A 15,846-nucleotide genomic window follows, 5' to 3' on the forward strand; every position below is an offset into this window, starting at 1 on the left:
CCTGGTAATCAAAACTTACACAAACTAACAATTTTCTCTGGTACTTATACCTTTCAAACCTTAAAAAACCTATTTTTTTAGTTCCTATAAAAGACATCTCATTACCAAAATATTAGTATATCTAGCACCTATTAAGAACAACAAGTAACATAAGAACATAATAGAAGTAAAATTAAGCATTGTTAACAACAATAATAAAACAATTTTTTATAGTTTTCATAGATGAATAGTTGTCTTTTTCTCAATTTATTTCGCCCTTCTGTTTTTTTGTACAAATTTGTTCTAAAGCAAAAATTAACTAAGCATAATTGGCATTAATAACAATATGACATTTATTTTGGGTTCTCATATACAAATATACACAATTAAGAACCTTTTTCCTTTAATTTAGATTTTTAGCACAAAACTTTTTATTTCTATTTCAGCCTATCATCAAAATTAATTAATTGTTATTAACTAATAATAGTAATTTTTTCATGATCATTTATGGCAAATGTTTTAATATCAGTACTTATTTCAAAGGCTGTCAAAAATTGCCTAAATATTATAAAGCGCCAGTGATACTTGATTAGATGTGGTATTAAATACTTCCCAGTATTTCCCAGTACTTCCGAGTATTAAGTGCAGTGGTAATGAGAAACCTTTTATTCCAATGTCAGTGACTAATATAGATACTGTGGTAATATGTTTTTTACTATCTTCGGAAATAGATAAATCTCCTAATATCACAGTACAAAACACCCAATGTACTAAATATGCAAAATTAATTTTTTATAATTTGTTGTATATTTCCAGACAGCTTCCTACTATTACATTAACCATAATATGAGTTGAAAATTCAACTGAATAAAAGAAAGATCAACTATTCATATAGCAACATTTAACCTATAATATTCACGATTCACAATAAATTTTACCAAGGCTTATTATTTTAATAGATAACCTCAATTTTATTTTATTAGTTCTTGTTGAATTTCTATCATTTAAGTTTACAGAGACACACTAGAAAAGCATAAGTATCAATACAAGAAACATGTGGTTTCATACACTTTTTAAAATATGAATTCGGGGACCTCATCACCATACTTGGCAATATTATTAATGTTGATTTTACTCGTAATAATCTAACCTAGAGAACCAAAGATAAATAATTCATAAAAAAGTGCAAGAAAACTAATTTTTGACATATTAGAGCTGCAAGAGAGTAAATCACTATTATAAAATATTTATCAAATTCTATGGTAAAACACTTTCTTTGCAATGTAGCATGTGAACCAATGGTCGGATGGAGTTTTAAAGTAGACAATTAGGGCCACTGTGTCTTCGAACACAAGCACACCAACTTTGGTGTGAATTTGCTCAGAGTTGCCGATTTGTATAAAGGGCATACACAAACATTCTGCTTTATTTATATATAAAACAAATTCCTACTAAAATTGACAATAAATGTAATAAAAAAATTACAAATTGGTGACAAAAAATTTTTAATAAAAAATATTTGTTTACAAACATAATATATTTGCCAGATCAAATGCAATGATGTTCAAAATTAAACTCTTATAAATAGTTTTGTAAATGCAGTAAAAAAATTCATATTTAAAAAATAAATAATCTTCACAATTATTATTTGACACAGGGTAAGTAGGACATAAAAAAAGATTTTGTTTTCACTCATTACTAAAAAAAATTGGAAAAATATTTATTTCTTTACCATAGCTTGTAATAAAGATGATGATTTTCATTTTTAAAAAATTTTAGGTTTAGATTATAAGACATTAAACAGTACTTTTGTTTTAATTTGTGCTGCTTAAATTTATCAAGAAATATATTCAATTCTTATTACTCAATTTTTAAAACTTTTCAAAGATAAAACAAATTTTCATAATGTTTTTTAAATGATTTCTGACTTGGGTGAAGATATAGAGAAATAACTAAAACATCCTAGTTAAAAGAAACGAAATTCCATTTAAAAATGATATATAACAAAATCGGAAACAAAATTAATGTAACTAAAATCTAATTGTACTTATAAATTTAAAAAATTGTTTCATACTTCTAACAGTTTATCCCCTGTCTTTAATCTGCCATCATCTACAGCAGCCCCAGCTGGAAGAATATTTTTAATGAAAAATGGAGGGCCATTATTAGCATCTTTAGAAGTTATGCTAAACCCAAGGCCTTCAGAACCTAAAGAGATATTCACCACTAAATTAAGTATCTAACAGACCAGATCAGTAACATACATATCTAACAGTATGAAATTTATTATGGGCAAAATTAACTGCCTTTGCTATACCTTTACTCAGATGAACAAGAATACGGCGCCCAATTTTTCTAATACTTGAATGAACTGGCATTCCTTTGTGCAAAACATTGGTAAGTAGCTTTTTAGTAGGGGTTGAGACAGCAAGAGCTGGAAAAATACAACATACGAATATTAATGCTCAGATATATGAATTTAAACAAATATTTAATGCTAAAATGGTACAACATATGACAAAAATAAAATTCAGTTGAAGTTTCAGATTCAGATTAGGCAAAACAGTTTATCCTTTATTTTTATGAATGAATTTGAAAAGCGTGGGATATACAATAATAAACCACATTTTCAAATTGGTAAGAAATACATTTTTTTTAAAAAAAACTAATTTTGGTGAAAAATATCAGAATTTCCATTAAAAGTGTGTTGAGCTATTATTTATTGTTAATTTCAGAAAGTAGAAAAGTATAGTAAGGAAAATTGATGCATAAAAAATTTTCAAATTGCCTTTACATATGAAATTTATTTCCAATCGTTATAAATTGAAATAATTAGTATGATATTTCTCAAAACATTTAAAGGCAATTCTCGAACACATAAAGAAATACCTTTATCACAATCAAATATATTTTTTATATGAGCAGTTCCATGATCTTCAGAAGGCAAATTTGGCTTGGGAAGAACAGTAGGAGGCTTATTTTTCTTGTTCTTGTTGTGCATCAAGTCTTTTTTGATACAATGAATTTTCAACTCTGGAGCTTTCATGGCATCTTTCAAGATCTCTTGGGCATTTCGATAGGAATCTTTGCTGATTTTAAAACCATTTATTTCAGTTATGCAATCTCCAACAGAAAAGCGTCCATCTCTATCTATTCTTCCACCTGGTTCAATACCTTGTATCATAACACCTTTATTTTTCCTAAAAATATATTTGAAAGTGAATTTGTATTTACAACGTCCATAATTTAAAACATAAAACTATGCAATGCTTGAGGATCTTTGAATTATCTTACTTATTAGAGTCATCAGCAGCAGGAACTATCCTAATACCCAAAGGACCATCTTCTTTCTTTAGTTTAATCACCTCAATTCTAAAAACAGAATTAATATATTAAATATTTCGATTGAGATTGATTTGAATGTTAATCAAAAGCATCTAAACATCATTTATTTCTTATTACCAAAAATTCTAAACCACAGAAAGAGTTCCCAAATTATAGGTATATATTTAGGACAAAAAAATAAATAAGATAAGAATACTTACGTTTTACAGAAAAAAAAAAATTTTTAATTGAAATGTCATAAAGTTTTGAACGGTAGCATTGGTGCAATGAACTACTAAAAAAATTATAGTGCATTTTTTTTTCTAAAAATTAAAAAAAAATGCAAAACAATCAATTTTTTTCAAATTTTATTTTGAGCTTAAGCAAAATTATTTTCCTGTGGATATTAATAAGAATTGATGATGCAAAAGTTGAAAGAATTTTAATGGAGTTTAAACAATTTAGCTTAAAATGTGTTATGAAAAATCAATAATTTTCTTATATTTAACTCACTTTGGTGAACATGTTTTTTAATCTTTAAAACAATTTAGTAAAAAAATTCACAAGAATACTAAGCTAAAAGTATTTTATAGATTTAAACATAATTATAGTCTCATTAGTCTTCTTGAAGCTAAATTAATAAATCAATGTAAAAATCCAGTTTATAAGAGTACATTACAGATTTATAGGAGAGAAAACTATGTCATAGATGACATCTTCAGTAATTTTCTGACTTCAGAAGAGTGAACTTTCTGACGTACCTGCCTTTTTTGTTTAGATATTTTTTTAAATTTTTTTAACTCATAAGAATTGTCGAATGGACATTTAACAATATCTGTATTCTTTACTAATAGATATAGCCAAGGCAAGATAAAATAGGAAACTAATGAGGATGGCTCCAGATCGATATATTTTTTAAGACCTCATACTTTTTCAAAGAGCCTTTAAAATTAATGAAGGTAAAATTTATTTTTGTAATTTTCTACAAAATTGCAATTTTGTAGTGACCAAATATTTTGTAATTTCTACAAAATATTTGGTCACTTTGTTGATCAACCAACCCCCGAATTTCAACTATTGTCTTATTTTGTTGCAAGTCAGCTGTGCACAATTTTTTCGTCTTGTAATTAGCCTCCGTAACCATCTACGACATATTTAAACATTTTTGGGATATTGGGTTGATAAAAATATTACAAATTTAGTAAAAACAGAAAATTCTAATAAATATCACAAATAATTTTTATTTTTATTTTTGATAGTTTATGCTACTTGGAATTGTTAATTTTGCAGCATTTTTAAGGAAAATAGACCCTGATTAGCATTTCAATGTTATGTGCAATCATTTTTGCAAGAAATTAAACCTTTCAAAAAGCTTTTTTTCTTTTAAAATTTATGCAAAACAAGCTTAACAGGAATAAAATATCATAAAAAGTTACAATATTTCTGAATATAAGTAAATTTTGGCAAAGTTGGTGTAACTGGGGATAGGGCAACAAGTAATACATTAGCCGCAGGCCCCATCATAATGTCTAAATAATTCAACACTGGATATAGCAATTTTACATTAATAAACCTCTGTCTTTTTTTTTTCAAAAAAAAAGACACAGTGCCCTGATATAAATCAATTCTTCTGTTGTCCTGATATAAATCAATTGTTGGCCATTATGGCAGATAGGATGCGGTTGTTCTTGTTTTCCAGTGGCGCCATCTATGGTCAAGAATTAGACTTTTGCCACACCCATACGTCAAAATCGTTTATAGGGTAGACCCATCCATATATCCATTCAATCATCCTCAGATTGTAATTTTGACCTGAACCAGAGAATAATCAATCTCCAATTCAGAACTCCCAGAGGTATTGATTTGTCATGGGAACATGGAGGACTTAGTGACCGGACAGATTTAACATGCACCAGTCACTATGAAGAGTCTTCGGCTGGCTGAATTTGAACCCCCGTTCTCACAAACGTGACCTACCAACCAAACACCCAGAACAACCAGGCTATCCCAGCCAAATCAATTCTTCTAAAATATACTTTAGATTTTGATAAGAAAAATTGTGTAAACTCACTTTTGATTGATGGAGCTAGAAGAGTCACTGTCATCAGCTTCATCAGAGCTATGATTTGCTGAAGAAACAGGTCCACCTAATGGTTCTCTTCTTTCATCCTGTAATTGTTGAAATGGGTGATTAGAATAAAAAGTATTAAGAATGAAACTGAAATAGAAAAAATAATCTTAAGAGGGTAACTGCTATTTAAAACATCATAGAAGAACTTTTAAGTAAAATAGAACATTTTTATTAACAATTTAAGGTTGAATTAAGTATTACAAATTAATTTTCCATTTCCATGAATAATAACTGGTATAAATAACTGGTTTATGGATCAAGGCATACTCAAATAAATTTAGTTTTATTAATTTAATAAGTGTTTTCTAAAAAACTTAATATTTTATTTATTTTATGCAAGTATAAAAAAATAACAAATAAATAATAATAGGGAATGCGAGGAAATTAAAATGTTTGCAGTAATATTTATGCAAATAGTAAAGCACAACAGTAAAATATTAAGCACCTTCTTACAAACAAAGGAGAAAGTATGAAGAGCAAAAGTTAAATTAATCAGGAGACATTAATTTGATAAAAAGTATACTAGTTTTTTTTTTAAGCCAAAAATTTTGCAATAATTTAGATAATAAAATAGTGATGAAAAATTTATTATTTTAACTCTTGTATCTAAAATTTAGTTCTTGATACCAAGAATCAAAAAATCATCACAAACATTATATTTATAGAAACCAAATAGTTAGTAATAAGACAATAAAATTTTCATGATGGAATAATTATTTCTTGAATATGAATTCCAAATGTCTTGATTTGATTTATACCTTATTGAAATTTAGTTCTTGATTCCAAGAATTCAAATACTGTTGATAAGAAAAAGATTTCTCTTCCCCACTTCCATCCTCTCTTTCTCCAGGTGGTATGTCATCTTCAGATTGCTCTTCACCCTTCAAAACAAAAACAAAAATATTAATAACTAATGAAATATATTTCTATTAAAAGACATACATGGATAAAGTTAAGTTAGAAGAATGTTTCAATTTAATCTGACAACAACTCTTAACTTAACCCAAGATAATTTGGGCTGATATAACTCAACCTGAGACAATTGTGATGGGGTAAAGCTAATAATTAGAGGCTTAACGGTGCATGAACTGAAAGAGGACATACTGAGTTAGAAAAAAGCTTAGCCTTTTTGTAATAAAACTTGTTGGTATTCTTGATTATCTGAACTTCATTCCTTGCAGATCAACTGCAGGTAAATGAAAATTTGTAATAGTTAGATGACAATTCATAAATGCATTATCATAGCAGTCTATAGCAGGCCAAGGGGGTCACAAAGATTGAGGCTCCGTAATTTTGTGACCAATGGCATGATGGTAATATTGTCACCATTGCACACTGACCACCTTCACTTCCCACACAAAGTGGTACCCTAGAGAAACTTACATCTGCAACTTGAGATTGTATCACTGTGCTTCAAAATGTTAGTTTAGAGCCTTTACCATTCAGCAACCACAGACCAAATTATTAATTAGTGTAACTTAATATGTCATTTTTAGTATTATTTAATATAATATAATAAATATACATTATTTTTCAAGCTAGCAGTTAGTTCAGATACATTTTATTTAACGGAATTGACAGTATTTTGTTTGCGGGTTTGTGCTGAAGTTGCACACCAAAAATTTGGAGTTTGTGATTTAGAAACAAGTTAGCTTACAAATTTTAAAATGTCCTCATATTAAAACAAAAGCAAATGCAATGAACTACACAAAAGTATGGCAAAATGTTAAGAAATATATTTTTTTTTAACATAAATCGAAGAATTATAAGAATTGCTTTCAATTATTGCCTTACATATACTAATTTGTTGGTTCTCTACAAATGATGGAAAATAAGTAGAGTTACATATAAAGAATAGCAGATTCAATATTCACATTATTAAAATATTTTTGATTTTTGAAATTCAAGACTAAGGATTGACATTACCTTATAATCTACCTAAAAGTGACACAGAATGACATGATTACACAGAAAAAAAAGAGAGAGAAGGAAAAGCTTTTTATTTTATTTTAATAGAACTGAACACAAATGTCAAAACAAGTACTTAATGTGAAAAGCATTCTAAATCTGTGGAAAGAAACTTCTGTAATGTATTTATTCATTTGCGCCTTTATAATTAAAAAATAATTGTTGACTTAAACTACATATACATGTTTAAACCTGCTAATAAAAATTTGTACAATTTACATACAAAAGAGGACTTACAATTTACAATTACACATCAGGGGTCTGTCCAGGTTTTTTGAGAGGTACCTATTTCGTGAAACCTTAGGACATAATTTGTGAAAAATTAAAAATCATATTAAAATATCAACACAAAAATATGGATTTATCGTTTCTTAAGGGATACAAAAATAAAATTTTAAGAAAAAGTATTTTGTGAAACTACCGTTTTTCCTAAAATTGAATTAGTGAAACTACCGTTTTTCCTAAAGTTGAATTTGTGAAGGTACCGCTAAACGGTAGTAAATTCGGCCTGGACAGACCCCTGCACATGTATAAAAAAATAAAAACTTTTAATAATAAATTCGCTAAAATTAAAAGACAAATGTTTTCTCTCCATAAAATCTGAGCTTTCATAATAAATAATACTTAAAATATGGAGTGTATAAAGCAAAATATATTTTTTTAAAATGTGAAAAATAATTACCTCACTATTTAAATTCCTTAAACAATCATCACTAGCTAATACAGCAGCAGACCATCTTTTACAATTTTCTATATTTGGCAGCAGAGATGGGGAAAGTCTATTCAGTGCAGGCTCACTACCTCTTCGTACATGAAGAGGAAGAAGACCTGAAATGTACATATTTTTAGGCTTTAAATAAAAAAAATTATTATAAAATAACTAAGATATTATTGTAAAGAAATGTAATCGCTGACTTAAAAGACAATATTTTTACATGACAACTGCTATAGAGTTGACCACTTAAAGTACTTATCTTTATTATGCAGCATATTTTGTTGATGCTTTATTCTTGTTCAATCATTAGAATTGAAATTAAGAATTTGTCACTGTATCACAATTCCTATATTCTAACATTTTATTTTCGTTCAAATTTCAAGAAAGATTATACCAACTTTAACTACATTATGTATGATAAATGATGAAAAAAAAACATTCTTAAGGCTTTTGAGATTTTGCAGAAAATCTACTGTGTGTTTATACCCATCATATACTAGTTATTTTGCTTTTAAGAATTTAAATTTCTAAATAGCTCATTATTGTCATATTTTATTTTATATTGATATGAAAATAAAATATCTTGTAAGAGAAGGACTTTGAATGAGTAACATCTTTTTATGATTGTTTTACTTCCTAAAATGCACTTCTTTAATGTAGAAAAAAAGTCCTCCTTTCGTAACCTTTCTTCTGTGCTGTATAATTTAAGACTCATTATCTGTCGCAAACTCAGTTCATAGAAGAACCTAGTTTCTCGGTTACGTTAAAAAAAAATTTCTTTTCAGAGATTTTCAAACAATCCATGCTTACTCAAACTAAAAAGGAAAAAATTAACAAAATGTCATGAATGGCAAAATGATAATAAGCACTATGTAACTAATAAGTAATGTCCAGATGTCCCTAAAATGTGTGATTTAGAAAATAAATGAAAGAAAACTAGTAGAAGATTTACATAGAATACAGATTTAAGGTTTGCTGCATTCTGCTAGGAAACTACCTAATATAAACAAGAATCAATATTAAAGAGTCATAAACAGAAGATTTTTTATCCAACCATCATTTGCAGAAACATGATGCAGTCAAAAACACCAGTGCATATATTTTAAGTTGAAATGGTCTGATATGTAACAGAAAACATTATTTTATAGTTTTCTTAATTAGCAGCACCATCTGTTGACAAACTTAATTAATAAAATTAAATCTTGAGGAGAATAAATTTTCTAGTCTCAGCAATTCATACATTGTTATTTCCATTTCTTAAAAATTAGTTTTTAAAATATTGGGGATTTATGAAACATTCACAAGTATCAATAAAATATAAAGAGTGATATAATTTTTTGAACAAATTTACCTCCGACTATTTTTTCTTCTTTCACTTCAGCATCTGAACCAACATAAGAGGATTTGATAAGAGGGGCAGATAAAATGTCCCCATTTTGAAAAATGTCAGGACTCTCAGTTCCTATTGAACTAGCACTAGTGCCATCACCTCCATTATGCATTAAGTATGATGATAATTCTTCATCATAAACTGCAGTAATCTAAAGTAAAATTGATTTGAAAATATGAGAACTAAGCTTTTATAAAAACAATTATTAAAACAATTATTATCCTTTTTAAAAATATAATTTTATATGGTAAAATACGAAATGTGAACGAAATCGGTCGAATAGTCCAGAGAAATGAAAGATTGAATTATTCAACCGATTTCGATCAAACTTTGTAGTTTACAATAAAAATTATATACCTTAAAATGATGTAAAAAATTGTATACCAAACTTTTAACATTGTTTTTTTTAACAATGCCAAAAAAAAATTTTTTTTTATTTAGTTTTTTAATACATATTGCTTTTGAATATAGCCCCTAAAAGGGATGGAAAATACAAAACTATCAAACATTATTAGATTAGCATGAGGCAGATTTCACTTTTTCCCCTAATAATTGGAACACTATTTTTGTGGGTTCTCATTGTTTACAATTGTGACTTGTAATTGCTTCACATAACATCAGAACACCACTTTTTTTAAACACACAAACTCATAACACATGGAATCAGTTGAAGTTTTTTTCCAGACGACAAAAACTGAAGCAAATATTTACATGGAAAATGAAACAGCTAAGAGACTACACGGTGTTTATTGAAAAGTTTGACTGACTTATAGTTGTATTAAAAAAAAAGGTTTCATTTCTAAAAAGGGTCGGTTAACAGGAGTGCCAAAATTTAGATGCTTACCCCTTGGTCATACTCTCTCTCTCTCTCTCTCTCTCTGTGAGAATGATCAGAGGGTCAAACTATAATGAGAAAACATGACCGAAACTCACGCATTTAATTTGCAGGCTTTATTGTCATAACTTTATGACTTTTCTGAAAAAAGAAGAAATTCTGCCTGATGATTGGGTACATTCCCTGTGCACAGTGTCATTTCATTCTGTGATGTTCAGGAATATATGCTTTCAATGTCACATTTTGATATTAAACAATGAAAGAAATAAATAGATTTTCGACATTCCCCACTCAAAGATAATCGTCTAAATGTGGGTTTCGAATAATATTTTCAAATTAATCCAATGAATAAATAAAAAAATTATACTTTCATCCATTAAACACTCTTAAGATTAATAAACACTTGCCTGTTCTCTGTCGTCGGCAACATCATTCAATTTATCATCTGGATCTAATATACCACCATCACTAAGAAGCTTCAAATTGTGTATTGTTACCCAAGAATCAGCTGGCTGCAAGAGAAAAATAATAACATATTAGAAATTATTTGAATAAGTAAGCATACAAGTCAATAACAAAACATTTACAATAACTTAATTAATACTAATCAGATTTTGAAATAGTGCAAAATGTAAATTTTCACAAAATTAGAGATAAAAATTTGTTTGAGTCCACCAAAAAAAATCACTAATAAAATTAACAAAAAAGAATACAAGCAGTAAAGAATCAGAATATAGCACCGCTGCCTGAAAATTTCTACTATGTTTATATGTATAATAAAAAATATATTTTTTACTAATTAATGAAATGCTATATAATTAAAGTTATTAAAATTCATTACCTTTAAAGTTCAAAAAATATAATTTAAAAATATGTCTCATTTACTTTTTTAACAATAGAACATTTATTTCAGCAAAAAAGAATATGCAAAATTTTAAAATTTAGATCCATTTTGAAATTTTCCTAAAATTATTTGATTTTTAGAGAAGATCTTTAAATTTAAAAATTTACATCAAAAAAACATTTTCACAAGTTACTCAACAGAATGAGAAACTCCCAGCAGGAATAAATTTTATTTGAAAACCTTAAATAATTATTAAATTTGAGTTGCTTTTGTTTGAAGCCGATCAGAAATGATGTCACACTTATCCTTATCCCCCCCCTCTTTACCACCTGGCTCGCGCGTTATTATATAAACACATACAAGCAATTTAAAAACATTTATCGATCATAAAACAAATTTTATTTTAACATTTTTTAATGGCATTTATGAACGGTTATATGATCAAATATGAGCAATTTATCTAAGAGAAATATTATGAATTTATTCCTCTAATATATTTTATAACATTAAAACTCAAAATATTTGGGGAAAGCATAAAGTGTAAAAATATTTAACCAGCATACAGTATTTTCACAAGTAATCGAAAACGCTATTATGCGATGTAAAAAAAAAATTAAAAAAATAAAAAATAAATAAAATCAGTAACTCTTTGAAATATTTTATTTATTTATTTTCATTTGGAAGCATATTTTTGAGGTTCTTAAAATGGAATCCAAATGCATCCTAAAATATTGAAGGGGAAAAAAAAAGTTCTGATTACTAAAAGGAAATTGAGTTATTGCATAAGCCCTGATATTATTTCCTTACTATAATCTCTTCAACGCCCAAAATTCAAAATAAATGATCAGATAAGAATGTGTTATTAAATATCAACCGAAAATGACCATAATAGCGGGTGTGGCGAAAATACATCGTTCAAAATCTGAAAATCTATGCTACAACGTCTTAACCAGGACCGAGATTTCTGCACGCCATTTAACAATTATAGTTTAAAACCACAGGCTTCAAAGAAGATGATAGGAATAAGCGCATTGATAATGTTGAAGATTTGGAAAGGATGATGTTTCTTTTTCTCCAAATTTCTGTAATTATTTTCTCTTCTCAATACATAAAGCTAAGAAGTACACAATAAGACATAACTTAAACCTTTGACGCAAATGGAACACCGGTGTCCCTTTTATATATATCTTTTTGATGCTCTAATTACGAACAGAAATATATTTTGTTTGGTATTCTTTAATTATAAAAATTAGTCTTAATAGTTAATAAAAAAAATCTTTTAGATTATCGGAATTATATTTGCACTAAAATTCTAAATCCAAAAAAAAAAAACATAAGTTAAAATTTTTTTTCCATACATAACAACATTCCACACAACATAATAATCAATAATTGATTTGGAAATTAAAAAAATTTCAATGCTGAATAACTCATTCTCTTAGATCAAAATAACTGCTAATACGTGCAAATTTAGCACTGATTTCATAACGATAACTTATTAAAATGCTTAACATAATTTTTTTCATTTATTTTGATCTAAATTAATACAAAATAATGAAAAAAGTATGAAAAATATGTTTAATAAAAATTCTGCATTAAAGGTGTTAAAGATTTCTAAAATAAAATTAAGAAAAATAATTTGAACTTAAAACAAAATATCATTTGAAATGAGGTTTATTTAAAGAAGGGTTAGTCTTGAATATTCTTTATAACATGCAATCACATTGAGTGAAATGTAGGGGTTTAAAGCATAAAACCAAAATTTGATCTATAAGCTTTTGTTACAAAACATCACTAGTATGAAAATAATCTTAGAATCTTATAGCATTTGGAATTTAATAAAAACCTTGAATTAAAGCATTTGAAGTTAAAAGCAAACACTCCGTACTTTTAAAATATGAACACTTATTTCTTCATCTTGTTAAAAACTAGCTTCATGGGAAAACAATACTGAGTTTTATTCCCCTATCTGCTAGAAAATTTATATTAAAAACTAGCATTTTACAAAGTTGATAATAAAAGCTTTATGTAGAGTGGGAAAATATTGATAATATCGAATCATTTAGATGCCAGAAATTACCATAACAGGTAAAATGGTGAAGCCTTAGGGAAATATTTTACGATACATTTACTTTTCCCTTATAAATGAATCTTTATTGCTTATTTCAACGCACTTAACGCGATCACTGCTCTAATTTTATAATAATTTTTAAAAAAACTCTAAAATTGCAATGGTTTTGTTAAAAAAAAAAAAAAAAATTATTAAAATCAGAATAACTTTTACAGTAATATTCTCTCTAATTATTCTTTATACGAGGATAAAAACACGCCAAATTCATTGAGCGGTTATTAAAAGTCAAACAAAACACATCGAACGGTTTGAGATTATGCTCTTATTTAATTGGAGCATGATAGAAAGTATATTATTGAAAAAAGTTATTTAATAACTTGATGGATTTTCCTATCGTTGTCTTCATTATTACACAGACTCGCCTCGGGACATAACATATGCTAATGGCACGATGCATTGCAAAACAATAGAGATGAAATCTATTTAAGACCGACTTGTGTGTAATTAGCCAATATTATTTCCCTGTAAAAAAAAAAAGGACTATAACTAAAAACTGCTTTCGGTGAGAAATAGAACATTAAAAGGGGTCGTTTACATCCCTGCCAAATATAAAAAAATAAAAATGCGAAATTAAATCTACCATTCACAATAAAAACAATACTGTCGTCAAACGGATGAAATTCGCAAATCTACATAAGAAGTAGTGTTATAAAAAAGGAATACTTATTTGTAGTCACGAAATTATTAATGAAAAATTTCGCGAGTTTCTATTTATGGAAAGCGTTTCTATTGTTGAGTTTGATGTATTTTTATATGTATAGGTATATTTATAAGCTAAAAAAAACTAGGGAAGTTTGTTTTTTTTTAGTATGCTAATGCACCAATGAAAGATTTAAGTAGTTTTTAAAAGCTTGTTATATTAAAATATTGGTGAAATTATGAGTTATTGTCACGCAGAGAGGCATTTAATTCTTAAATCATGAATTCATTTCGATGTTATTAGACATGGCATTCTAAATTTAATATTTTAAGTTTTTTTTTACTGAAATGCCTAATTGGAAAGCTTTATGAAAGAATATTCTATGAGATATTTTTGCAAATTCAAAAATCGTTTTAGAAATTTTTAAACAGCGGAAGGCTGTTAATAAAAAATAATGTCTCACTCGCCTGGCCGAAAAAAAAGCAAACAAATGTTTGCTATACATACAGCTGACCCGTGATGGCTCAGAGCAGTGTTTCCCAAACTTATGACTTTTGTGTACCCTTTCTAAATTTTTCGAAACGCTGCGTACCCCTAATAAAAAAATGAATCCATTTTTTGCTATAAGAAAATTGCACAAAAGTTAAAAATCATAACTAGCCGTTGACACCACTAATAGTTAACTGTTAACTCTGCAAAAAATAGCCAATAGAAAAATACGTAATCATAAATTTTCATGGCTAGCTTTGTTTTTAAATAAAATATTTTAAAATTTTCGTTTGTTGCAAGTTATTTCGCATAAGAACGCGTACCCCCTCTAAACTGTTCCCGTACCCCTGGGGGTACGCGTACCACACTTTGGGAAACACTGGCTCAGAGGATAGAGGGATAGAGCGTTCGCCTTCCAATGAGGGAGCCGGGTTCGAATTCCCGCCACGGTTGGTCGATACGAATTCCGCATCCGGCTTGCTGCCCCAACCACAGTGCTGACGTGAATTATGGAGGATCATGGGTTAGAGTTCCCTTGCCGTCAGACTAACCGTGGGAGGTTCTCGTGATCTCCCTCTCCATGCAGCGAAAATGCGAGTCGCATCAAAAATCGTCCACGAAGGCAAATTTCTCCTACTTGATAAGGGAGTTCCCTTGTCTTCTGGATTGGGTTCAAAATAACAAGGCTACGAAGTTGATCATTATAGTCGTAAACCCGGCATCGGCTGTTCAACGACGGTTATAAATTATAAAATAAAAAATACACACAGTTGGCCATAAACTGTTTTTAACCCCAAAAAATGGCACTTTTTCAGGATGCCTCTTTGTATCTTCTAGCACAAAGCTCTTCAATTATCATATTTTAATACACAATGTGAGTTTAAACGAGTACTTTTTTAAAGGAATCTCCGTATCTAACGTAGTTAAAAAGTTACGACATACAGTTAGCAATCTGTGAAAGCCAATTTCCTCATAGATTAAATAAATAATTATCAACAAACTATCAAACGGAAGCTCAAAATTATAGAATTTTTTTTTTCTTTTTGATTTGGAAATGTATATTAGTTATTCAAAAAATCTATTGTACGCACAAATGCTAAATAATCATATATTTAGAAAATGCGAGACTAGGTACTTTCGTCAACTTACTTACGATATGCCAAATAAACAATTAACATTTTGATAAAATGATAGATTTTCAGCTAAAAAATTATTTCCAGTGAAAAAATATATTTCAAACGTACTTAAGTTTTGTTTTTATACAGTGACGGGAAGAAAAAAAATCCCAACACCAAGGAGTAAATTTGGTAGGCTTGTTAATACAAATAAAAGATGATGTCTATTCAAATTTCGCGCTTGGAGCGTAGTTTGGCGTTAGTAGCGCCATTGTGACCATGTCT

At 28.2% G+C, this 15,846-nt stretch overlaps 1 protein-coding gene across 2 annotated transcripts in view; it reads right to left on the reverse strand.

The window, feature by feature from the left end:
• LOC107442485 (partitioning defective 3 homolog) overlaps positions 1–15,846 on the reverse strand; it is a 106,657-nt gene that overhangs the window by 21,208 nt on the left and 69,603 nt on the right. For both annotated transcript variants that reach the window (XM_043047714.3, XM_043047713.3), the window contains exons 2-10: positions 10,750–10,854; positions 9,469–9,658; positions 8,085–8,230; positions 6,193–6,315; positions 5,375–5,472; positions 3,274–3,351; positions 2,869–3,179; positions 2,297–2,413; positions 2,054–2,187 (exon numbers count right to left, since the gene is read on the reverse strand). In XM_043047714.3, the coding sequence (XP_042903648.2) occupies positions 2,054–2,187; positions 2,297–2,413; positions 2,869–3,179; positions 3,274–3,351; positions 5,375–5,472; positions 6,193–6,315; positions 8,085–8,230; positions 9,469–9,658; positions 10,750–10,854 (1,302 nt within the window). The remainder of the gene's footprint in view (positions 1–2,053; positions 2,188–2,296; positions 2,414–2,868; positions 3,180–3,273; positions 3,352–5,374; positions 5,473–6,192; positions 6,316–8,084; positions 8,231–9,468; positions 9,659–10,749; positions 10,855–15,846) is intronic.

This window comes from Parasteatoda tepidariorum, chromosome 2, assembly GCF_982258835.1.
Source record: "Parasteatoda tepidariorum strain Cologne lab strain chromosome 2, Ptep-v5.0, whole genome shotgun sequence".
NCBI lineage: Eukaryota > Metazoa > Arthropoda > Arachnida > Araneae > Theridiidae > Parasteatoda > Parasteatoda tepidariorum.